Source organism: Orbicella franksi, chromosome 13 (genome assembly GCF_964199315.1).
Source record: "Orbicella franksi chromosome 13, jaOrbFran1.1, whole genome shotgun sequence".
Taxonomy (NCBI): domain Eukaryota; kingdom Metazoa; phylum Cnidaria; class Anthozoa; order Scleractinia; family Merulinidae; genus Orbicella; species Orbicella franksi.
In genome coordinates this window covers 13,878,391-13,905,212 of record NC_138157.1, presented here as the reverse complement: position 1 = coordinate 13,905,212, position 26,822 = coordinate 13,878,391, and the positions used below count along the sequence as shown (strand labels likewise).

The 26,822-nt window shown below is 38.7% G+C and overlaps 2 protein-coding genes across 2 annotated transcripts; one reads left to right on the top strand and one right to left on the bottom strand.

Annotated features, from left to right (window-relative positions):
• Positions 1-285: 285 nt before the first annotated feature.
• LOC145466787 (deoxynucleoside triphosphate triphosphohydrolase SAMHD1-like) lies at positions 286-16,925 on the bottom strand. The gene is made up of 18 exons (XM_081450500.1): positions 16,673-16,925; positions 13,309-13,352; positions 12,411-12,513; positions 12,029-12,086; positions 11,270-11,385; positions 10,228-10,298; positions 9,911-10,060; positions 9,132-9,179; positions 8,212-8,309; positions 7,902-8,060; positions 7,223-7,279; positions 5,537-5,645; positions 4,898-4,981; positions 4,048-4,131; positions 2,943-3,047; positions 1,898-1,989; positions 1,380-1,425; positions 286-1,061 (listed from the first exon to the last, which is right to left on the bottom strand). The coding sequence occupies exons 1-18, from the start codon at positions 16,818-16,820 to the stop codon at positions 969-971; spliced, it is 1,665 nt and encodes a 554-aa protein (XP_081306626.1). The 5' UTR covers positions 16,821-16,925; the 3' UTR covers positions 286-968.
• Positions 16,926-17,249: 324 nt separating this feature from the next.
• On the top strand, positions 17,250-25,299 carry LOC145466797 (riboflavin transporter 2-like). Its single transcript, XM_081450507.1, has 2 exons — positions 17,250-18,570; positions 20,169-25,299. Exons 1-2 carry the CDS (start codon positions 17,392-17,394, stop codon positions 20,352-20,354), a joined length of 1,365 nt encoding a protein of 454 aa, XP_081306633.1. The 5' UTR covers positions 17,250-17,391; the 3' UTR covers positions 20,355-25,299.
• The last annotated feature ends 1,523 nt before the right edge of the window (positions 25,300-26,822 follow it).

The window sequence follows — 26,822 nt, the reverse complement described above, 5'->3', positions numbered from 1 at the left end:
AAGATGACTTCCCCTCACGTTGTCCAAACGTCAGTCACTAACAACAGTTCTTTTCAGAGCTACCCTCAGCCGGACGATCACACTATACGAACTACTGATACTCCCGGGTTCAAACCATTTACCATAATCCTTGAGAAGTCGTAATCCCACGAATACAAAGGTCTGTCCATGTGAAGTGCAATATCTCGAAAAATAGTCAGGTACCATTCTAAGAGTGTCTGAGTTTGACACTTGTTACACCTTACACATTTTTACTTAACAAGGTAAAAAAAACCTCGTAAAATGAAAGTATATTTATTGTACTCAATTTGAGTAAAAAATATACCAGTGATTTTACAAAACTAAAACAATTTATGTCCGTGTCTTATCACAAACACACGTTTGGTTTGTGTTAAAATATATTAAGTGAAATTTAATATTCAATTGCTGTTGGACATTAAAAATACTCCCGCCATTCCTAAACCACTTCCCTGCAAACATTGCGGGCTTGAAACTAAGAGTCACGTGACTCAATGTGACACAGTGAAGTGACGTTTACGTGATTCACTAAATGCCTTGTTACTAGAAACTAGGTTGTAAATTTAAAACCACTGATTAAAATACCTTAAGAAGGTCTTTTATATTGGGTACATTTGCCACTTTAGAAACAAAGAAATCTGGTTGTGGCTTGTGGGACCGTTATTGGGACAACACAAAAGACGAGAAGCCATATTAGCCCCGGTAACGATCCCACAAGCCACTGCAAGATGAGACTCGCCCTAGATCTCTTCTCGTTTCTTAAGTGGTGAATTGGATTTGAATTTACAACATCGTTAAACATGAGAATTTGAAGTCGATCCTTCAACATTTTAAAAATAATCATCTTTTTAAAAAGATCTGCTGACACGTACGTTCCCAACCCAACTCATCGATTAAAATTGTCTTGGCTGTTGTTTATCATATTAAAAGTCCTAGATTTCAGGCTGCGCTCAATCATCATAGGTGAGACGTCTTTCTGTGTTCCTTTGACCACTTTCCTGTGATGACTTCATTTGGGTAAATTCCGCCAGAGAATCCCCTCCCTATGAACAAACACAGTACAATATTTTTTCGCGAGGCTCTCGGCCGGAGAGGGGAAGGGGAGAGGAGGGAGAGCGTAACACCAAAAATGACAAAAGATTCTCATATGCTACTGGTGTGAAGTGGAAAGCTTTGTTTGAGTCACAGATTTTGCCATGTACTCAGTAGCGAATTGAAAATTGAAAGTATCACTCACTTTTGATGAGGAATAAAATACAAACAAATAAACAAACAGACAAACAAACAAACAAAGACTGCTGTATGTCTATGTACTGGTACAATTGTGACGACACGACGGAAATTTGAATTTAATACGTTACCTTTGGCGTTGTACACTGCTGACCCTTGCACCACAGAATAAAGCACCTAGACAGGAGCCAACAATAAAATGAATTGTCAAATAACGAATAACAAACAAACTGAAACAAAAGCGAAGGCTTCTTAAACTACCATCCGACTTGTTCCCGCGCGTTTTCGGTCAGCGGTGACCGAAGGCGCAATGCTCTTGATGAAATCAAAAGCCGGAACCAGAAAATCTTGATTCCGGTTTGATTGCGCGCATGCGATCAAGTTTTAATAATGGTTTCTGAACATGCGTAGCGAGAGTAGCCGCTGTAACTAATGCTCGCCCACCTTCCGATTTTTTCCCAGGTCTCGATTTCTTTGCGCTGACCAAAAGGATCACGGCCTCTGGGAACGAGATTGGCCGTTATCAGAGCATCAGAATGTTCAAGGAACGCTAGCATTGCGTGACGACTCCCACTAGCAGGGCACACGATAGCTTACTTGACAGGTCTGAAGTACTTCACAGGTTTGCAGTAACAAAGCATTCACTAACCCTTTAGCTTTCTTCAGACTTTCAGGGTCATTCTTGCGAAAGTAAACGCGAAGGTGCTGCTCTACAAAATTCTCTGGTAGCATGTTGCTCACCTAAAGTGGGTCGAATGATAACAGTGACTTAGCAATGGATATCACGATAAACCTGTTTCATTACCCAACCTTCAGCGATACTTTAAATAGTTCTTACTTTTAACTTAGTGGTAGAAATCCTCACGCAAGTCACAAGGTGGATCGACAAGCGCACCCCAATCATGGGCGGAAAGTGAGGTGGAGATGCTCTTACCGTAACAAAGAGGTAGGGGGAAATTTTCTCTCCATAAGGAGGGTGGGAGGACGGGACTAGACTCGCGTCCCCTAGACCTTGGACTGCAAGTGGGACTCTTCAACTTCACGCTATTCAGCAGTACGTTCAAGCGGTACCGCTTACTACGACATACAACACGTGTTTTACTATTAACTATGCGATGGGTCAAGCCCTCGTGTGCAAAGAGTTAGTACTGTTTATAAGCCGAACGTTCACGTAACACTGGTTTGTTTGCTGCTTATTAATTAATTACGCTCCTTTATTGTGGTTCTTATTTTTACTACCATACCCAGATTCACAATTAGCTTATTAGAAGCCGTCTCTACTGTCCTGTGGCCCATTTCTCGAAAAGGCCTGGGTTGAGATTTTGCTACGGCTTTCCGGGTGCGAAAACTTTTCGGGACCTTCGACAAACGGGCCCCTGATATGTTGTTATTTCAAATCACTGACCTGATGTGGCTACCATAACAAGGTCACTTGGCCGAATTTAGGTGCGGTAAAGACCTGATCGTACCCATATCAGCCTTTACCAGGCTCGTTTGGTCTTGCCATGGATATTTTGCCCAACTATGTCTCGCCAAAATACGAACCATGGCAAGACCAAACGAGCCTGATATACCACCGAAGCAATCAATATGCAATCAATCAAACGAAAGCTATTGAGTAGTACCTTCAAATAGTTGTTTCACATCTACCTCATCGATAAATATACAAAGTCAACCTAAAAAAACATACATACCTCATCCTTTCGGAGAATTATAGGTTTGTTAGGATTGTTCTTTTGGTAAAACCGCACCGCATCAATCGGATTTCTATCACGCATTCCATAGTCAAACGTGATAATCTGAGAAACAAAAATTATTAGGTACAAAAAGGCAGAAATCAAGGAATGACATTTTCAGGGTTTTCAGTAAACAAGGGGGGGGCGGGGGGAGGGAGGAGGGGTAATTGAACCCAGCTTGTATTTCGGAAAGGGGGGGGGGGCAACGGAAAGGCCAGAGCCTTTACACAAAAAATTACATGTACAAAAAAGGCAACCCAAAATCAAAACAGAATTATCAGTCTATAAGGGGAGGGGGGGGGGGGCAATACAACCCTGCTTGTATTTTAGAGAGGGAAGGGGAAAAGGAAAAGTCAGAGGTAGAGATGGGGGTAAGATTGGAGTTCTAAGATCTTGGAGCAACTTCAGAATCCCCGGCCACGATTGCGTGACATTAAATCTCCTACTCCCGTTGTCCTGCAGTAATGACATTAATCTTTAAAGTATATAAAAAAAATGTTCAATGAGTCTAGAACTAGTCCTCCCGCAGTCCCGCACTCCTGCAGTGGAAAAAAAAACGAAGAATATACATGTATTTCTCTTTTGTTTCCTTATTTTAACCCTTTGAAGAAATTACAATTTAGTAATAGGAGGTTTAAAGGTAATGTTACACGAGCCGATTTTTAATGCTGACTTTTAACGCAACAATGTTGTGTTAAAAATCGATGTCGTGTAACAGGGCGCACAGGGCGACTTTTAACGCAACATTTCGTTGCGGCAACACGTTGCAGGTTTTTGAAAGCGATTCAAAAACTTGCAACATTGTTGTCCGAATTTTCCGAATTTTGCGTGTTGCGTTTAAAATCATCTCGTGTAACATACCGTTGCCGCAACAAAGTTGCGTTAACAGTTAGCCTGCGAGCAGGCTCTTCGCATGGCAACTGAAAGGAGAGGAAAGGGGGAGGCTGGTCAAAAGTTGTCTCATGTAACATGGATTAAAAATCGGCGTTAAAAATCGGCTCCCGTAACATCATTTCAACTCACTAGTGGTACAAAGGGTTTCTAGTAACAGGACACTACTTACGTCAATAACAAAATCTTCAGGCTCGACGAAAGGTCCCTCATCAATGCTGCCAGCTATTTCCACTTGTATGTCGGGAATCTCCTCCTGTTGAAGTGTTAATGCGTCAGGTTAAATTGTGTTTCCTGATTGATGTAGGAAGAAGAATTTACGCCAGCCTCTGTTTTGATCTTTATATCCTTCATGGTTGATCAGGAAAATAATTTGTCGAGAAGTTCCCAGGCTGTGAATATTAATTTTATGTGAAATCAGGAGTCCCATTCAAATACTGTACCTTATGACCGTATCCTGTGAGGGGAGGGATAGTGGGAATGTCATAGAAAAGTGAAAAGCTTATTCATTGGAAATTCTGAAAACCCCCAAAGAAACCTGAAGCAGTCCATTCATGGGTGTGTATAACCTGCGAGCAGGCTCACGTTGGAGCACAAGCGGGCGTGGCGTAGCCGCGAGCGCGAAATCGAGAGGCGAGGCCGCGAGACGCTTTCTGGCGCCTCTTCATCAGACGCCTTCCTGCCGAATCGCTTTGCTCTTGGCCGCTCGCGGGTGTGATTCAAAGGTGAACCTGCTCGCAGGCTAGGGTGTGTATCTCAAGTATATTCTTACACTCCAAACGGCACCAATAATTTAAATTGATTTAGACTCCAACTGATGAGTGATACGTGGCAACAAAGAAAACTTTAAATTATTTTTTAGTTCCTGCTCATTGCGGCTTATTTGGCAAATGATCCCCAATAGTCGAAAATTTGAAATAGAAAGTTCTAAACGCTATTTTACTAAAGAAAACCCCCTATCCAAGGGTTTGCCTCAACTTGTCATTACTGGATTGCATGCGAGTATGTCATCATTTCTTTACCTTTTCACGTGGTTTCTTTAGTATTGTTGATCCAATGCATTTGTACAGGTCTCGCTTTTCTATCCGCAATAAAATGTTACGTGCCTTGAAAAGGAGACTAGCAATCATTAGTCTAACTTGAGGCAAAGCAAGTCAGCATTGTTTATCTTTTCCGTTTCAGACTTAAATACTAATTCTCTTTGGGGGCAATCCTGCAAGGAATAAAATGAGAATGGAGACAAAATCTACGTGGGGCAAAGTGTTCCATACCCTGGTTTCTGTAGTATTAAGTGGCTTGGACTATTTATACTCCCCTCACCTCCCTTGCATAGGATGCTAGTCCATCACAGGGTTACTTACTCACTTCCTAGTCTGGGTGTAACCTTATCGCTGTCAGGAGAACAATTACGTGCTCGGAGACACTTCAATTTGGAGAGACATTTCTATGGTCATGCAAATAAAGCTGTTGTTGTTGTTGTTGGCACACTAGGGCAGCTTTTTTTTTGCAGTTTCTACAACAAGTTCTCTTTTTATAAGATGAGGCTGTTAGCCAAGCCCAACCCCCTGAAGTCTATCCAATAGTTACTGCTCCTATTGAAATGACTGATAACACTTGCTAATTAACACTGCTCTGAGTCGCTGGTTACCATGGTTACTCACCTCTTCCAGGGCAGGGTCGGTCGAGTGCAGGATTTGATAATATATCGCATCTGACAACTGTGAGTATGCTTCCATGTCATCAATTGTTTCAGAAATGGACAGCATTTTCCTACCACAGAAAGCAGTCATGAACAAAGAATTGAGTCTTAACGCCTACCCACTAAATTAAGGTGGCTGAACACAGTTTTTGATACCTGTGTTTCATTCACCTTTTTCTCTAAAACTCTTGATCCTTTGGTCGCCAAAAATGGCAGCAAGCAAGTCAACAACACAAACTTCGGTTTTTTGATAGTTAAGCTGATGTATGTGCCGTTGCCATGGCAACATAAATAAATAGAAAAAGGCCTTTAAAATCGGTTTTGTTTATTTGCAGTAAATCTCGTCATTAGATTTTCTTTATAATTTGCATGCAACAAGCTTGTTACAATGCTCACAAGTTAACACTATTTTAATAATAATTTAACAGAGAGATCTTTAATTATCCCTTTTTGAAGGTTCACTGGAATATCTAGAATTTCCTTTGTTAAAGATCAATTTTTTTTTTCAATACTCCAGTTACTTATTTCCTAAAGTATTTTTTCGTGCCAAATTTCGTGAAATTCTAATGAGTGGTTCTCAAGAAATAGGCGTATTTTCGAGAGTGCAAATTTTCATTCAATCGGAACTTTTTGACTTACTACGCATGCGCTGCATTTAACTGGGTTCTTTCGGTAACAAAGAAAAAGCTTAGAATTGCTGGGTTCTTTGCATCATTACGTTTCCTAACATATATTTGTAATAAAAGACTAAAGCCATCAATACACTGCGTCCAATTATTGAGGAAAATAGCACAGAAAGTGAAGGCGTTGAGTAAATAAAATGATCGCTCTATTGATGGCATGTTTGTTTTTTGCAATCCTTGTACACACGCTCAATTGCATCAGCAAAAGCGCGCGCGAAAACTGTGTTTGGTCACCTTAATGGATGACCCTTTCCCTGTTTACATGTATGTAGATTGTTTTATTTTTTATCTAATTAGACCAATAAAACATATTTTAAATTATTAACTACCTATATATTTTATATAATATTAGTATTTTATATTTTATATTAGTATTTATGTTAGTGTCCCCAATTAGTTATCTTTAGCTAAATACTCTGACACTCAAATAAAGTTTATTGTTAAAGGCCAAAATTCTGTATGCATATGAGCTCCAGAGACTATTGTGGTTTCTGAAGCATGACAGATACAAGATACATGTAAAGTAGCATTGGAGGTTCATTTGTAGAGTACCCATTGTACAGGTTTCTCATACCCATATCTCACTAATTTTTTGTTCTACCATAACTTCAAGATGAAGAATGTTTGTTTGGTATGGGCAGAGCCAACTTACATTTCAATGTAATTTATGTTTTAGGAAACCAAAACAATGCATTATCATTCAAGTCCGATCGATATATTTATCGGCTGAAAATCACGGAAAACAAACCTAAAACAATTTATCAAAATTTGGTTGCGGGGGTTGCGGGGGGGCGGGGGGGGGGGGGGTGGAATACCACCAGACTTCCCTAGTGGGATGGGGCCTTTGACCTCATATTTGTTAGTGGACGGCCAGTCACGGAATCCTGGCTAAAAGCCCGACTTTTTTTCAAGACAAACAAAATGAAGCTCACAGCTTATTAATCCAGCCACCAGTGTGAACTTACCCATGTGATCCTCTAATGCGAATTGTCCTATCAGCCTTAAGTAAAGCTTCAGTGATCCTGCAATCAGCAAAAACAGAATTGAGTGTAAGCAAGTGTTACATGTGCAATCTTAGACAATACAAGACAACACAAGCATGACTTTTACACAGATGATAGAGTTTCCTTAAATGCCACGTCATTTCAAAACATTTTAAACTTTGCCCATTCCCCATAAAGTCCCGTTGGTTGAAAGGTTGCCAGTAGACAAGAAATGAAGTTTGGATGAAGAAAAAAACAAACAAAAAAAAAACAAGAAATCTTAAGATAGGGAAAGTATGGGACAGATACATACAGGCAGCTTTCCTGAATAAATACATGTTGTATTGGGGAGCAGGAATTGCGTGGGTTGAGTTTGTTGTTGGTTTTCGCCTTGCTCCAAGGGTTTTTCCCCGGGTTCTCCGGTTTTCCTCTCTCCACAAAAACCAACATCTCCAAATTCCAATTCAACCACGACAGAGGACCTGCATGAGGACCAGCTAAGGTTGATGGCTTCCTCTCTAAATACTTTTATTTATTATTTAATATTAAGGGTTTGTAACAGTTTTGCAGCCAGTTGTTGTGATTTGAGAGGCATGGATCCTACAGATGGCAATGTCGACACAAGTGCATTACGATGTACAAAAGATTTCCTTTCACTTACATTCTTTCAATTATATTTGATGTTTTATGCTGATAAGCTCTTCTAAACAAACTGTTTCGCGTGTGAAACATGTCATAGATGTTGCCAGCTTCTTTATCTCGTACACAGATTTGTAGCTTTCCTTTGACGTCAATTACCCTTGCAAACTTCATGTAACGTCTGAGGACAAGAAAACCATAATTATTATTTCACTGTTATGAAAGAGGAAGTCATTGCTAAAGTATATAGGATTGAAAAACTAATGTTCAAGTGACACAAAAAATACTTGAAAAAATTGCTTTCCAGGAAAAGAATATAATATTGTACATACTTGTGATCAAAACTGTTGCTGATTCCAAGACAATGACAGTCACGGGAAAAGTAGTCAAACTTGTCCACATCTATTCCTGTTCTTTTGTTTGCCACAATCTGGAAAACAACAACTTGAAATTACAATCAAATCCTACTACAGCAGATTCAAATAATATCTCCCATAAAAGGAGAAAAATGAAAATGAAAATACTTTCCTTCTGCTACCTGCACAAAGCAGTCAAAAGGAATGCATGCATTACAATAGGGCAGCAGAACTCCATTCTTTTTTGTCAAAAATAAAATATAGGTAGTACTAGACTGTAATGCTTCAGGCTTGCATTACTTGCGAAGAAGTTCGGACATAAACATTTCCTACGTTTTATTTCAAACGTTTAATTTTTGGACACTTTTTATCTCATTTCAGACAAATTTCAGACAAACAATGTGGACTTTGTTGAAATGTACCAAAAGTAAATTTACACCAACAAAACACAAATTAGACTGAAACAACATCCGTGAAAATGATGGATTTACTGCACCCTCACCGACAAGAAAATTACACAAATTCAATCAAGCGTAATGCATCAAGCAGTGCAAGTAAATGTAAAGTTCACACCATATAAAAAAATCATCAAAAGAGCTTTGGAGCTACTTAAAATTTTATGCTGCACTGTAAATATTTTGGAGGCTGTAAAAAATTTTAGATGTTTAAAAATTTCAAATGGTTTTGTTTTTGCACAATTTTGTGTCCGAAATTAACATCATCTGAATTTTTTTGCAAGTACCGTAAGGCAGGCTTCATTCCTACTGCAGGCTCATTTCCCCAAACAGCAGCTGGTAATCAAGCTTTTCATGATGACGAGGGAAAATATGAAATTTGAAACAGTCCTTTTCCTTGGAATATAGGAAACAAAACCAAAAATACAGTGATATTTTCACCTCATACAAGTAGCTTTTGTCAGGTCCTCTTCCTTTATAAGGCCACACCTGCAAGGGATCGATAAACAATCTGAGTTCAGCATCTCTGGTGTTGAACAGCCTGAGGTTAGTGAAATACATGTACATAGCTGTCAATAGTCACAAAAGAAACTGAGAGTGAGAAAGCGTTTATTACATGACACTTTACGGGGTCAAATATTACTGTGTGACAGGTGACAAGGAACTAAAAATTGAGGCTGACAAAGGGTTCAAGTGAGACAAATGACAAGGGGAAAATTTAGTGTGTGACACAAGAAAAGCAACTAATCAATGGACCTGATTTGTGAATTTATGAAAACAACAGATTATTACAAGCAGCTAAAAGTACAGTGGAATTGTGAATTGTCAAATTTTTCATAATCTCTAGAATATTAATGCAAGCATCAGAATCACCTTTTGAAAGCTACAATGTACAAGTCAAAGGGAATTTGATTGTTTGCCCTCAAATTTGTACAGTAGCTAGAGTTTAACATATAAACAAAAAAAATGTCTGCAAATTTTTTATTTTGAAATAGTTTTTTCCAGGAGCAATTTTTGTATGACCACTCTACATTTTTTTTATCCTATTTCGAAAATGTTCCGTAACTTTTTACTGCAATTGAATATGGCAAAATATAGACATGTTCTTTAGCGCTTTGGGTCTGGAGGCAGAGGAACAAATTGAAACAAAATTTGCAAATTGTGGCATGGATTGTAGCTCAAATAAGTTAGCTCCTACTTATCAAAACAAACACACAAACCTTAGCACTATTTTCTTTTAATACAGCTCCAGAAATTAGCTCCTTAACGAAGGTCACATCTTTGTCAACCAAATTATACTTTGCAAAAGTTGGTAACAAGTTATTCACTTCCAACATGTGATCAAACATTCTTACTGATGCATCTTCATGCTATGCAGAAAATAATAAAAACAATGTATGATTAAGTGTCACTGACAGTAACTGAAATCAAAGAATACCTATGGCCAACTCATGGTTAAAGTAATCTAGAGATGAAACATGTTTACTTAGTGAACTTGCAATTTTTTTTTTATTATTGATCTAGATGTAGTGCTTACCTTCCAGTGACTCTCTGGTCTGGCGGTTGGTATAAACAGTGCATCGAACATGTGGGAGAATGGCCCATGACCTAAATTACATTTAACAAACACATTCATCAATTACAATGCAGGTAACACTCATTTCATTAAAAAAGGTTGACCATTACATCTTGCTTTGATACAGAGGAAAGGAGTATGAAAGGCCCATGACTGAAATAACATACTTTAATAAACACATTCATCAATCCCCTGTATTAAATGCAGTGAAATGCAATTTAACCGAGTTAGCAATAAAGAGCACCTGAGTTCCCGTAGTTGTCAGCAGTTTTTAGATATGTACATGCACCAAGATTCCATGTGCCCCTCGACTGAGATGTGTCAGCAGCCTTCACAGCGATAACTTACAGTGAGCGTTGTTTTGCATGGGAGCATGTCTTCAAGCATTTCCCCTCCCTTCCCTTCCCATAAAGCTTTTAAAAATACACTAAGTGACATGGACATCAGCTGATACATGTAAACTTATTTTAAAATTTTCTCCATTTACTTACCTTCCTTAAGCATAGTTTTTATCTGTACAATTTATACACATTTCTATATTCTCATGCATTCTCAGATATTTTTTAGTAGTTATATATTCTTAGTAGTTAAGTTTTTAAATCTTTATAACCAATTGTACATACATTTTTACTTTGTTACTTTGTTTTCTTGGTGCACCTGTAAACTAACTGCCTGCATCCTATAGACTCTGCTTATCAAGTCTATGGGACACAACGTTACCATAGCGAGGTGGGTGTTCCAAGTAAAATAAATTGTCTATGTCTACAATGTATGTCTAAATTTGTTCATCAGCGCCTTATCAAATGTTCTTAAAAACATGATTCCCTCTGGCCTCGAGTCCCATAATATTCCACTGGGGCTGTCATGTAAGCATTTCTAGTAGGGTGTACACATTTTTTGAGCCTCATCAATGTGTATGGTCCATATATGGGACCTTTCTTCTTATGGTTTTCCAGGACAATAGCATGAGGGGCCATACGGATCATATGATAATGTTCAGTACCTAGGTCATGGCATAGTCCAGCTATCTTTACACAGAGTATGTCCTCATCTGTAATGCCCAGTTCTGGCTGCCTTTTTTGCAAGCTCTTAACAAGTCTTCCTGACAGGTGGCAGGTCCTGAAAATACAACATACAAATACAGCAACAAACTCTGGTTTAATAGAATCCATTTCTAGGAATCCTAAATTAAATTCTATCCCTGCCAATATTCCAAAACTAATGCCATCAAGTGACTGAAACTGCATGCAAAACAGGGATCATATGTACTAAAGACATCAGTGGTTGAATGTTGATTGATACCCTCAATCGACATTTCGCTTGGTACTCCATTGACATCCAGATCAATACTCGGTTGATGTTCGATCAACACTTGATCAACAGTCGGTCAATAGCCGGCCTAGTGTCGACCACCTCAAATGTGCACATCAATCAAAAATTAGTCGACTGTCGACTGAGATGATGATGTTGTGTCAATCGAAAAGAGTGAAAAGAGTGTGGATCAAGATGTCGATCGACCTATCATTTTCTTCTCTCATGGGGCATTATAGTGGCACATGTGTACGTACTTACTTAATAACACATTCTTAGAACCAATTGCGATATAACAAAGGTTTCTAGTTGATATTGTTGTAGGTGGCAGTCACTTGTTACCATAAAATTAAAGTATTGTCAAAGGGAATGTCACACAAAGGTCTGTGTAATGTTAAGTAAATAAATAAATAGCTCACAGACATGGGAACACTACAGAGAACCGACTTACCCAATACCATGCTCGAACCTATTGTGTGATGCGCCTGGGAATACATGGTAGCAGCCTCCTATTTTCCAGAAACAAACAAACAAAAAAAACAGAATGATGCAGTATATCTGCTACACTTTCAACAAGACTATACAGCATTGAATAACAAGGAGTTATTTAACATGCTGAGCTCAATTTTATGAGTTGCACAATTGTGACAGAACACATTTTACACTCGTATACCAAACTGGTGTCCAATAATGGAATATTGTACATGTTCCCCTTCAGGAATAAGGGGTTAACTGCACCAAGGTAATATCTATCCCTTTGCTTCTTTCACCTTTAAGTACCATTCAAAGGACAATGTTTAACTATACAATCATGTATAACAAAGAATACCCACCAAGTTGTTTGATGTTCCTCAGTCGTTGATACTGCGGTGTATCAATGATTTTCACGCAGAGAGGATGTATTTCAATATGGCCATGGATACAGTCATTAAACACCTGTCAGATGATACATCAAAGATCAGATCTATCAGATATCAGATATATCAAACATCATAAACTCCATGACCTTTTTGACAGAGGCTTCATTCAAATATTTGGTTGAGAAGACTGACAGAGAATAAATGACATCCACACAGGATAATTTCTGCATGGGAGACATGAAATTGCTTGCCTCATACATTTTTTTATTTTTTTATTTATTTTTTGAGAAAATCATTGGGGCACTAGAAGAGACATTTCACACAGCTCATACGTTATTGTGCATGTACACGTATCACCAAGAAACCCTGTATAATAATAGTATAAAGATTAATACAAAGGTATCTCAATTAAAAAGCAATTTGATAACTAAATCCTCTTCACAGACACTTCAAAAACACAAAGAAGCAGATGCCATTTTGTTTAACAATAATTTACACTGCTGGCCTACTAACTACCTATAACAGAACAGGACTATAGTGAGTAGCGTAGCCAGCATGCATTTCCAGAAAATATCCTTACTCCCGCCACAGAAGGGATCGGAATTTCCTGGGGGGGGGGGGGGGTGAGGGGTTCTCTAAACCCCAAAAATGTAAAGAAATATATCAAGCTTAATTGGAATTTCCAGATGGATTGGGGGAGTCTTCGAAAAAAATCCCTTCTGTGCAGGAGGTATGGATATTTTCTAAAACTACACCATAAGAGAAAGGTATTTGTGATAGAACACATGTACCAGTAGATTTATTTTATCTACATTCAGATACTAGCAATAACTTTGAACTAATGAATTATTCCATGAAAATTACAGTGAACCTTATAAGGTTTGTCCTCTGTTCCTGATGACACACTGGCTCCATCTTCAGAACAAAAGTACACCCAATAGAATTAAAGTTCAGCATGAGGATGTCACTTTCAATATATAAATATAACTGGTAAAAATGAATTTAAAGATTTTATCTGAACTGGTAAGATGACTCCGTGACTGTGGTTATATCAACTTGAAAAACTTACCTTTTTTCATATAAGCTTAAGTGCTGGGCTCCCAGCTTTGGGCATTTATTCCGGCCCAATACCCCTAGGGGGTTACTATAAATCCTTGAATTATCACCTCCCCTCAAATAAACGCCCACTTGAAATAAGCGCCCCTCCTATCAGCCAAAAGTTAAAATAAGCGCCTCCCCTTGAAAAAATACCCCTCCCCTCCCCTTGTTGTATAGACGAGTAGCGAGACAAAACAGGATGCATAGTTTTGGTCGTGTTCAATCACAAGCAAGTGATTATAGACTCATTCAAGCACTGCACATCGACCGTCGCAATGGATGGTGGTGAAGATTCATTACCTAAAGCCCAACCAACCTTGTGCAGCAGCACAACTATATATTACTAAATAACAGATCATGTCTGACCACGATTTGGGAAAAGTTAAACAAGTGTCCCCCTGAATCGTAAGTGCCTCCCTTGAATAAGCACCCCCCATCTTCTTCTAAATTTGAAATAAGCACCCCAAGCACTAATAATTTTATTTACAGTATGGCTAAAAGTAAAGTGACCCTGAGCTTTGTGCATTCATACAGCTGTAGTATTGAAATTTTCTGCTTTTTGTTCAACAAAATGATCCTTTGTGAGCCTACAGCTACGTTTAAAAATAATACACTGATGAAATTCAGAGAAAAATAGACAACACTGTGCACACGAGCCACCTTAAATATCTTTGACTTGGAAGATGTGCCACTTTTATTTTTCTCTATTTTGCTCTTAAATTTCGAATGATTTTTAGAATCGCTCAATATATTTTCCACTGACCTAAGCAAAAAATTCAACTGGGTTTTAGAATAATTATTGCTCAGCATATTTCCATTGACCAAGCAAACATAAAAGACCCTCAACAAGTTTTAATCACACTTTCCACTGGAAATCTGCGATATACTCTGACTGCCGAATTTACTATATTTTAGGCTGCTCTCAGCTGCTTGATTTACAGTCATTGTGTTTCCACAAACTTCCCAAGGAATCTTCTGAACGACAATTCAGACCCCATTTGTAAACCTTAGAGCTTAGGATAAAGGTTCCCCTGAGGGCTGCGCCCACACTTTGCCTCAAAACGCCAACAAATCAACTTCTACAACAGATAAGACAAACACAGGAGACTGTTGAACCACAGGGGACCCGAACGCTTTATCAGCAACAAAAATAAATGTGCTGTTATTTACCTGCGTTCCTGTGTCTTTTTGAGTCATTTAGAAGGGATTTAAATGAAGTGAAGGTGGTTTACATCACAGGGGGCCCATACAAGTGGCATATCTGTTTGTATGTCAAAAGATCTTCTTAGAATTTTAGATTTTAGTTAGGTATAAATTGTACTTTAACGCTTGTAATTTTTAACCTATAACTTAGTTTTTTAGAATTATAGTTTTTAAGCTGTAATTTTCACTTTTAGCGTGTAACGTTTATTTTTTATGTATTTTAATTGTAATGTGCATTTGAACATATACGTATGGAATTTGCGCACAACAAATTCATAATTATTATAATATAAAGAAATGTATGGGAATATTGAAGAGAGAAAAAATATTGAAGAGTAAACTTATATCAAATAATGTCTATGTTAAAGCTCAAAATAAACGTACATGTAAACCTACCTCAGTTGTTGGGTATGCTGTTTGCTCCACATTGATTGGATGATGCTAAACAATGCATCCAATCAGTGTGGAGCAAACAGTGTGACTGTTACTCCTTTACACAGGAAATCTCAGCCGCAGGTGCTGGTTGCTATGAAAGCTGCATTTCTTGAAAATTACTTGGCAGTTAGCACTTGATTTTGAATGGATCTTCGATTGAATGCCAGGAGAAGAAGCGTCAACCTTTCAGTTTATCTGGTGTTCGATTAGGAAGCCAGGTGATTCTAATTTCTAGGTGAAAATCAGCTTGGCGCTGGGGCCGTCGAAAATGAGCTTTCCACACTTGTCTCTTTCTTATAACGTGTAGTAACAGTCAATGCAAAACCCACCAATTCGCTCAAATTTGCCATTTTGAGCTGCAGAAACGACAATACACAACAACTGAGGTAGGTTTATGTTTATTTTGAACTTTAACATAGACATTACTCAAATAAGTTTACGATATTAAGACTCTTCAATATCCCATACATTTCTTTATATTTCGAACATACAAACAGACATGCCGCTTTAATGGACCCCTGTGTTTACATTTCCGAACATTATCTCCTCTGCTGCTTTGTAATTATGACGCTCCGATTACGTCTCAAGTTTTGAGTAATGTCATTAACTATTAACTCTCATTTTCTCTTTTCTCTTTTATCGAACGGCCGTTGTGAAACCTGAGAATCTCTCTCCTGACGGGAGTTGATAGTTAATAATGTTACTTGAAACCTAAGACGTAATCGGAGCGTCATAATTACAAAGCGGCAGAGGAGATAATATTCAGAAATGTAAACCGCCTTTGCTTCATTCAAATCCCTTCTAAATGACTCAAAAAGACACAGGAACACAGGTAAATAACAGTACATTAATTTTTATTGCTGATAAAGTGTTCGGGTCCCCTGTGGCCGAACTTGAATCCACTGTTTTAAAGACTTTAATTTAGGTGGAGACCCAGCGGGGTGTTTTGGGAATTTCTGGGTAGGGATGTGCCGCTGGGACCCTGGAACCCTTAGCCTAAACCAGAGCTAGTTCAGCTGAATTTTGCTACCCTATACTAGAGTAAACTCCCCAAATCCCCCCATCTATTGACACTGTGGAGGCTTATTCACGTTAATTTAAACTTACCGATTTGATTTTTATGCTTTTGAATGGCAATTCCTGGTTTCCTTAGTCTAGATAAAATCTTCAACCAACTGGTCAGTTTCGTGAAAAATGATACCCTAATCTAGCTAGACCCAAATACTCTGATTTATATACCCTATCCTAGAGTAAACTGCTTGAAAACCATACCCTTCACAGCGGCACATACCTACATGGCCCATACAGGACAGTACCCCCCCCCCCACCCACCGGGTGGGGGTAGAGACAACTCACTTTACGTACACGTGTTGTGAATATGAAGGGGCTCACTGAGTACATGACACTTTGTCACAATGCAAAACAAGTCAATTTTCAGCTGTAGCAGATGCGACAGCTGGATTTCGAACATGACATGCACTCGTACATGTATTTCTTACCCATTTCACTCTCGTAGTTCCACGTCTCATCGTGGTCGCCATTTTCTTCTCTGTACCTCTTCGGACTCGGTGTTCTTGGATTCACCAGAGACCGATTATCTGGCGGAGTGACAATAGCTACTTTTCGCTTTCGACCTTCCTTATTCATTGGTAAGTTTAGTGACAACAAAGCTGTAAACAGAACTCAGCAGGTCACCGTTGAAGCGCGCCAAACCTTCGACAACCTGGACAATTCTTTTCCTTGTTCTTTTTATGAAGTGTATACGTCTTCGACTCAAAACCGCTGTATAATGGGCCAAGGGGCTCACATCACTCGGACACAGGGAGAGACTAAGAAAGAAAAGAAGGGAGGGAGGATGAAAACCTTCTGTAGGATACACAGATATGGGAACTAGAAGTTCTTCTGTAAAATTGCTTTTTTATAAGATAAAACAATAAGTTCAATTGAGAGCTCTTAAAATTGACACCGTCTTATTTGCAGTTGATTCACACTGGCCCTATCAACGAGACCGCGGTAACACCACGAATTGATAGGAGTCGCAGTTATCCCCCCTAACATTGCATCATCGCGTGAAGGGCGCGTGAAGTGACGCGTGAAGTACAATATTGGTCGATTGGTCGTTGAGCGACGAGGTTGTTTGCTTGGAACTTTGGCACAGCATTTCAAATTTTCTACCACCTGGAAAGGTTAAAGGACTCGATAGTACTAAGTTGTCAAAATGGCCTGGGAAAGCATAAAGAACCGCATCAAGAACACTTTTTCTGGCATTTCCATTGTCACATACGTACTCGTTGTGATATTCGGCACTGGTTCATGGATCGCGATCAACGGACTGTGGGTCGAGTTACCCATAATTGTTCAAGAAATCCCTGAAAGTTGGTCTCTGCCATCCTACCTAACAGTTATAATTCAACTGGCCAACATAGCGCCTTTGGCATTTACTCTGGGAAATAAATTCTTCCCACGTGTAGTTCGCGAGGTACCAGCCATTTACATAAGCGTTCTTGTTGGAATCGCCGCATGTGCGCTTTTGGCGTTTTTCTGGAAAGAAACGAGCTTCATCGCAGGAGCTGAACGGAGCACTGCGCTTTTGGTTCTGTGTTTCTTTCTTGCCACGGTAGATTGTACCTCTTCTGTCGCGTTCCTACCATACATGGCAATCTTCCGAGCAGTATACATGAGCCCATACTTCGCTGGTGAAGGATTAAGTGGCCTTTTGCCAAGTCTTGTAGCCTTGGCGCAGGGTGTGGGAGGGGGGTCACACACCTCCTGTGTAAACCCCACTCAAGCTCCCGTGAATACCACTGATCAAACTTCGGGAAATGATACCAGCTCAGGTAGCTGGGGACCTGGTCCAAAGTTCTCTGCAGAAGTGTTCTTTTGGTTTCTGACTGGAATGATGGTAGCCTGTGGCTTGGCCTTTCTGGGGCTGAATCACCTGCCTGTGGCCAAACGACAGCAGGTAAAGCACAGTACATATGACCTGGATGCCAAACAGACCCAGACACACGAGGAAGGCATGGAGCTTGGCTCTAACGAGGAGAAGAAAGGCAACCCTGATAAAAATGACGACACTGGAAATTTGTCCACCATCAGTATCATCATTCTTCTGGTGATTTTAGCCGTAGTCAGTGGGTTGAGCAATGGAGTCATACCAGCTATCCAGTCGTATGCCTGTATACCTTACAGCTATTACATTTATCATCTAACGCTCACGCTGTCTAACATCGCCAATCCAGTCACCTGCTTGGTGTTTCCATTTATCCGAACCCAATCAACAGTCGTCATAGAAGTGCTGTGTTGTGTGTATCTTGGTATGTGCACATACATTATTGTTATAGCGTCACAGAGTCCCAGTGTGCTGTTACGGTGTGAAGATTCAGGCGCTGTTTTGATTGTAAGTAGATTGTGTCACATTAAGAAATATATAGGGACATTATTCATGGCCCAGGCATAAAGCATATTAGACTAAATAGTAGTGTGCATACCTTAATGATTTGCTTTAGCACCCAGGGTGCTAATTGACTAGGTAGTTCAAAAAAGGGCGCTTATTGGAAGGAGGCACTTATTTCTTTTTGAACACACTTTGAATATGTGGAGGTGCAGGGGCCTCATGTTTAGTGCGCGCGACTCCAGATCAAGCAGTCTGGGTTCAAGCCCTGACCAGGGACATACTAGTAGTGCTCTGTTCTTGGGCAAGACACTTTATTTAATTTACTCTCACAGTGCCTCTCTCCACCCAGGTGTACAAATGGGTAGCGGTGTTAGTGCTGGGGATAACCCTGCGATGGACTGGGATCCCATCTAGAGGGGGAGTAGAAATACTCCTAGTCTCTTCATGCTACAGAAACCAAGATAAGCTTAGGTGTGATAGGCCACTTAGCTTGCATGCGGACTTTAAATTTTACATCTGAATGTGGTGCAATACTTCAATGAAAACAACAGATTTTTTTGATTCAAAACCAGTAACTATAGGAACTCTGATGGTCATAATGTTCACTATTATCGATAAAAAACAGACTAATTTGTTCACCTAATCAGCCACTCTATGTCATTGTCTTTAATGTCACTTTCGGTAATGGCTGCTTATTGGGAAAAGGTACTTATTGCAATATGGGCACTAAATAACAAAAGGCACCAATGGGAAGTGCTTTTCAGAAAACTTGGAGGCACTTATTGCAAAGAGGATTCTAAATGGAATTGTTATGGTAACTTACTGAATGTTCTAAAAGTGTAATTAGTGATCAATCTGTTGCTTGTTATGTAACTTACAGAATGTTCTAAAAATGTAAATAGTGATCTGTTGCTTTGGAGAAAGGAAAGCGTAATTTCCTTAATTTGTTGAAGGGGCTATTTTCTTCACTGTGGCTGGTTCCCTCCCCTTTAAAAGTAGTTAATCACTACATGTAGCATTAGAGAGGAAATCAATATACTTGGTTGGACTGACTTACTACTATACCTACAGTATCATGTAATATTCTCTAGGGTCAACCTAACCTGTTTGTCATACTTTCTGTACACTTAAAAGAAAGTCTAATTATTCTTGAGACATAAAACGTGAGTAAAAGGGGAAATGTAAATAAGTAATTTTTGTATTTGGAATCACACCCAGACAAAATGATTTTCTGGCCATGTTGCAGTATGCATTGGTCATTTTGTATGTGAAGGGGAGACTTTGTTGGCCTGGTCCTCTGGGGAACCTCCACTGAAAGAACAATATAGGTCTGGTGGTCATTGGCTAAGACAAGCCAGGGTAAGATGGCTTAAAAGCAGTGTAGTAAGATGCATTTTTGGAAGGGTTAAGGAGATTGATGGGGAGAATTTGAACCACTTGAAGGAAATTATGTTTTTGCCACGCGTGCAATAATATTAATTAGAGGTGGAGAATCAATGACAAAAATGAAAATGTGATTTTACAGTTACTTTGGTATATAACTCCTATAAATCCAAAATAATATCTTATTTACACATAAAATTATTCTATTCTTTTAAAAGGTTTTGATCAGCGTCAGTGCTGTTATTGTGGTAACGTACATCAAAGTTGCAATTGGGGCGATGATGCGCGAGAAAGGTCGCAATCACCTTCTGTGGTATGGTGTCAGTGAACAAATTGGGTCTTTCGTTGGTGCGCTGGCCATTTTTGCTCCAGTGAATGTCTACCACCACTTCAAACAAGAGTGAGAAAGCTTCGCCTGGAGGATGGAGGTTTTGAATCAAGTTTTCTTTTCAGAATTACAGAGTAAAATAGCTTTAATGTATGAATGCATGAAGGGACATGCTGTAGAACACCACAGTGACATGTGGCAGGGACAAAATCACAACATGTATCTACAGGGTTGGATCTAGAGGGAGATTGCAGGGGTGCACCTCCCCTCCCCCCCCCCCCCCCCTGGAGATGAAGCCTTCTTCTTAGAATTCGCTTTTAAAATTTGTTTACCTCACCAGTCAGTTACACCATTCCTTAGTGGTGCACCCCCTCCTAAGAAAAAATCTGGATCCACCCCTGATACAAATTTACAAATGGAGAAGGGGTATGTTGCAGTGACACATTCCCTTATCTGTGCTGATATCATAATTTACCCTCACACAATCAATAGTAAGTGAATTTGTAGCTGGGCACCACCTGTTGCTATCTACAGGTACACTACAGGTCAGTGGTAAGTGACCAATGCACATGCAAAATGGGCATGCACGTTTTTTTGCGCTCACATGTTTTCAAGAACACAAGTTGAAATGTGTTTCTTTTGCACGTTTTTGCTATTGTTATGCCCTGCCACATATTTGCTTTGTTTGCTTTGTCTGCAATAATTGTTTTGAAAATTCCCAAGATTCCATCGCCAAATGATACTGATCTAAATTTGCATAACATAAAAAAAAAAATGAGTAAGTTTCTCTGTTTATCTTTTTTCCTGAACAATCTAGGCACCTTGAGTAATGAATCTATTTTAATTGATTGAGTTATACTCAAGTAAAGAGCTAATATTAGGGCTAACAGCTTGTTCATTTGGACACAATTCTGACTGAAAATGTTTCAAGTAGCACATGACCTCAGGGACCCAGATGTCCTGTCAAATACGCATGTAAATAACATAACTTGGTTATATTTTAAATAACAACTTTTCTCAAGCAAGTTGATTAGCCTTGAAGTTTATCAATTGTAGTTCCTTGGTACATGAAATTTTAAGGGAGTGAGAGATATTTTTCCCTTCCCAAAATTTATGTTTTCAATTAGTGGTGAGCAACTTAAGATCATTTATCTTCTTATGATCAGTTGTTTAATTTGCTCCACTTATTCGAATTAGAAAATCTATTTTGGTCCAAAATGTTTTCAGTTTAGTATAATAATTAGTTTTCTTTGATCAGACTTCTGAATTAAACACTGGATTCACAATCATTTTTTCATTATATTAACAATCATTGTTTCATTGTATTTGCACTGGATTCGCAATCATGGTTTCATTATAGAAATTTTATTATAGAACTTATGTCTGGCAATCGAAGATGCTTTGAATTTATGATTCACAGGTCAGTGGTAAGTGACTAACACACATGCAAAATGGGCATGCACGTTTTTTGCACTCACATGTTTTCAAAAACATGAATGGAAACGTGTTTTTTTGCACACTTTTGTTGTTGTTATGCAATGTCTTAAATTTGCTCTGATTGCTTTGTCTGTGGTAATTGTTTTGAAGATTCCCAAGATCCTAGAAAATCCATTTTGGTCCAAAATGTTTTCAGTTTAGTGTGATAATCAGTTTTCTTTGATCAGTTTTGAATTAAACACTGGATTCGATATCATTGTTTCATTATAGAAATTTCAGTATAAAAATTATGTAAGTCTCTGGCAATTGAAGATGCTTTGAATTTACGATTCACAGGTCAGTGGTAAATGACCAATGTACCTGCAAAATGGGCATGCATATTGTTTGCATTCATGTGTTTTAAAAAACTTGCGTGGAAACATGTTTCTTTCGCACGTTTTTGCTAGTGTTATGCAATGCCATAAATTTGCTTTGTTTGCTTTGTCTGCGATAATTGTTTTGAAAATTCCCAATATTCCAGAAAATCTATTTTGGTCCAAAGTGTTCTCAGTTTAGTGTGATAATCAGTTTTCTTTGATCAGTTTTGAATTAAACACTAGATTCACAATCATTGTAAGTTTCAGTATAGAAATTTCGGTACAAAAATTATGTCCGGCAATTGAAGATGCGTTGAATCTATGATTCACTGCTCAAGCCCATTTTATTGTTTGTATGGTTCCAGAACATATCCATATCCTGCCCTCAGACCAGCTGAGGGCAGTATTTGTAGAAATTGACAATAGAGCACCAAGCTACCTCATACATACAAATGGGTCTTGCTGTGTAAGCTCATTTTCAATTTACACTGAGCACATAATTATGCACTTGCGTTTGTGCCCTTTTTTGGTAACATGTTTTTCATGTGATTTTGGTTGCTTATCCCTGACCTGTACTGTACACACGCCCCCTTCATCATGACCACATGAGTGTCAGTATCTTTAGGATGTTTTCACTGGAAATATAGTAATCAGGTAGCTGTGGGAAGAAACTAGAATATGTTAATCAAGAAGCTAGAATACAGGCAAAGTAGGTCTATCATTCAATCCAAGGGGCTATAAAAAATATAAACTAAAGTTAGGTATAGAAATGTTACACTGATTGGTAGGCAAGGCTTTTCTGTATTCTAAGGGTGTTTGAAATGTGTTTGGTCATCACAAATACGTCTGGCACCCCAGCGAGGGTACTCACAGTATACATCATTGATGTGGGGTCCGATGGAGCCTCGTATTGTGAACCCAAAAAAAGGACATGAGCCTGAAATTTTACACCCCAAAAAAATACCTGGCATCACAATTTTCTACCCAAAAAAATGCAAGACTGAAATACTTCAATACTGATTTATTATCAGCATTTTTTCCAGAACTCACACATTGCTGAAAAAAAGTTCAAATGAATCATTTTGTGATCTATTGATCACGACAAAAATTACGCTCAGAGATGTGTAAACCCCAAAAAATATGCTTTTATATTAAGGCCTAAAAAAATGTCTGACTGAGTCCTTGACCTAAAAAAATTCTGAGGGTGTAAATTTTCAACCCGCCAAAAAATGTCGGACCCCCCCCCCCTTCACCCATCATGTATACTGTGAGTACCCCCCTGGGTCTGGTACTAAGTTGTTATTTGATCGCCAACTCATACTTTGTCTGAAGAATGAAAGTTTGAAATTAGGAGTTGAATTATAATTTACCATGAAGTATATTTCATTGCTTGAGGGTTTGCTTCTAGGTCGGTTTTGTCTGTTCGTAATGAAAAGAAAAACATGGATTAGATACATGTACCTTTTCTGTGCTCTTAGCAAACTCCTGAACTCCTTCTATTCAACCCACCTCATAAGAGTTGTTAGATTTAAGGTACATTGCTATAATATACAAAATATTACTATTTTATTTTTTACGCTATTTTTTTCTTTTTTAATCCAGTGGTTTATTTGTGTGGGCCCTTGGACTCTAATGTAAACCACCCAAATGAAATGTAGAATGTAACTTAACTATATAGAATAGCATTTAATATATTTTTAAATGCAGTTTAAAACAAGGAACAATCATGCCAGTTTAAAAGTAAGCTACATCATAAGTCTATTTTTTGTATGGATCTTTCTATCCAGTCATCACTGCCTCACACACTAGGTTAAACTCACGCTCTGGGTGCAGAAACTGAAGATCTGAAAGTAATTTATACAAGGAGGTGTCAAAATATTTGTCAACTCATCCTACAAAAAGCGGACACTTCTTGTGTGCTGAATATGATTCCACAATCGCAACTCCAAAAGGGCCTGGGCCAACTGCTGTTTTTTGGCACCAGGACAGAATGTGCAGCTGACATAAAGTCTTTGAAGATTTTTAAGACCTATTAAAAGATCTTTGATACTGACAAAATGGTGAGTTGTGGCTCTAGCCACAATTTCCTCTTTTGTTAATGGTTTTTTACAATTTACTGTTGAATTTTTCAATTTTTATACCTTTTTCTCTTATTTTATTATCAATTTTTAGACTTATTGGTCAAAATTTTGGGGGATTTTACGGCTAGTGGTAAACTAGGCTCGACTACCAGCTGCTGAGCTGCTGTTCAAGAGAGGAATGAAGACCAGACTAGAATGAATGACAGAAATCATTGCTAAAATTTAAGACCATAAGGGCCATCCTTCCCCTTATCCTGGCACGGTGTGTCTAGACATCAATGCAGACAATGCATTAGCTTTGTTACAACACTATACTCTGGGTGAAGTTAAAAGCAAACCATATGTAGCAGGCAGCAGAATTCTGTGGTATTGTTAGGTGTTAGGTACTGTGATGAGACACTCGCTCCTTCGTAATTACATAATTGAGGGGGTGGCTCATGACATTATCTAATCAGTAAGTTTCACCACAAAACTATTTTTGTTAGGAAGAAAACAGTAGTGAAAGTGCAGAATTTTACAATACTTAAACCAGTACGCAAAGCTTCGTTAAGCCTATTGCTGTTCTGTTTTGCTTTTGTTGTAACTTGATAAAGTATTGTTAGCGATTTTAAACATGTAAATTGAATTTACATGTAAATTTAAAATGGTGAAATAATGTTAAATTAATGGGGGGTTGCATTTGAGGCAGAGCAACATTTCACAGATTTGCACTTGCCACAATGAGGAATTTAGAATTTAGAATTTAAGGAAAAATGACCTTTTTTAATGGGGAACAATAGATGAAATGCAAGTTATTAGGACCAAGGAAACATTTGTGGCCCTCCATAGTTTCTTACATGGAGATAAATGCCCCTAAATAACACCATGTGATAAACAAATATCACCCTTGCAGTCATATGTTACAAACATATTGTGCCCCTTTAAGACTGACCTTTACTGGTAAGCTTTAAATATAAGATGTTTAGATAGTTGTAAGTTTAAAAAGAAGTTGTACATTTTATTCCTTGATAAGTGAATTTTGCACCGTCATTGATATTTAAAAGGTCACAGTTGTACTGAGGTAGTTATTTATCGTATAAATTCTTCATTGTTTAGTCAAGTTCATGCTTGTATGGTTTGGAATAAAGCTGTTGTAGGTATTAAAAGACTGATGTGTTATTCCATTGCTGCAAAGTTCATCTAATGCAACTGACAACAGAGGCCTTGCAAAGAGTTTCAGACGCCATTTGGTATATACATTTGCTTTATTATCATGCCACTTTTCTCAAAGAAGGTATCATGTCAGTACTGGATCAAATGTTTAACTTTTTGGGTGGCTTTCAAATACTTCAAAATTTCTGGGTGGCACGGGTGTGAGAGGCGCGGTGGCTTCATGATTAGTGCGCTTGTCTCTGGATCGACCGGTCCGGGTTCGAGCCCTGGCCGGGGACATTGCGTTTTGTTCTTGGGCAAGACACTTCACTCTCTCAGTGCCTCTCCACCCAGGTGTATAAATGGGTACCAGCAAATTCAATGCTGGGGGATAACCTTTCGATGGACTAGCATCCCATCCAGGGGGGAGTTGAAATACTCCTAGTCGCTTCATGCTACAGAAACGGGGATGAACGCATGCATTCTTTGTATGACTTTGATTCCAGGTGGCACGAAAAGTATTAAATACATTGGGCTCAAATTCCTGGGGACTGGTAATCCTGCTGTGACCTTTCAATATTCAGAACTGATATTTTTTGGAACTTCATCACAACTAAATCTTTTACGGCGAACCAATAATGGCTATGGCATAATAGATTACCATAGCAACGGTACAACCTTTTAAAAACACGACTTGTGATGAGATGAAACTTTTTGCAAAGTTTAAATAATCCTATGGCTGTTTTTCGAAAATTCAACATGCAGAAAGTCGCATATTAAAATATGTATACCCTGTGTTACTCTAAGAAATGGCATACCAAATAACTCCTTCACTGATTCAACCTCAAACATACACAGACATACCCCCAAAATCGGCCACGATAAGTGTGAAACCATGTACTTTGTCCGGAAGATTGGACACGTACACTACTCGTCCGGGACAAAGGAGAATCGGCGTGAACGCAGGAAACTTCTTAATAATCCGGGAACGAAATACAAAACAGACCCTGTAACAAAATCACGACCAAACTGTCCAAGGATGAACACAAGTTAGATTAAACCAAGAGAATCATTTTCTCTTGATTGAACATCTACCGGTAAACCACGAATTCTCAGGGTGTAACCCTTTGCCCCATGTACCTCCCTGGATAGTATGGCAGTTCATTGCAGAGAATAGACCTTTTGTTCAAGCCTGAATTTTTTTCAGGCGTTTATTTCACAACTGCTTGAGTTGTGTATAATTGCGATGATCAATCATGTCTTCTTATCTTTTTCGGCAGTTCAAGTATATGATTTTTCATATATTCACTTACCTATGTCTTTGCCGATGACAACGGCGCTTTTCCACAACTGGAAAGTTTCGGTGTTTATGAATTAGAAGTTAGTCAAAGCATAAGCCAAAGGGAGATCAGAACACGAAACGAAATTTATACGAGTCCTCTGATGATGAAAGCTCTGGCGAATAGGCCACTTTTGATATATTAAACTTCAGCTTGATCCTGATACGAGGCCTAGAGGACACCATGAAACAAATGAAAT

Coding starts and splice junctions, on each gene's coding strand:
- LOC145466787 (XM_081450500.1), bottom strand. CDS start 16,820: ATGAATAAGGAAGGTCGAAAGCGAAAAGTAGCTATTGTCACTCCGCCA. Junction 8,310..9,131: donor ACAAAAGCTACTTGTATGAG/GTGAAAATATCA, acceptor GTTGTTTTCCAG/ATTGTGGCAAACAAAAGAAC. Junction 8,061..8,211: donor AGCAACAGTTTTGATCACAA/GTATGTACAATA, acceptor TCTTGTCCTCAG/ACGTTACATGAAGTTTGCAA.
- LOC145466797 (XM_081450507.1), top strand. CDS start 17,392: ATGGCCTGGGAAAGCATAAAGAACCGCATCAAGAACACTTTTTCTGGC. Junction 18,571..20,168: donor ATTCAGGCGCTGTTTTGATT/GTAAGTAGATTG, acceptor TTCTTTTAAAAG/GTTTTGATCAGCGTCAGTGC.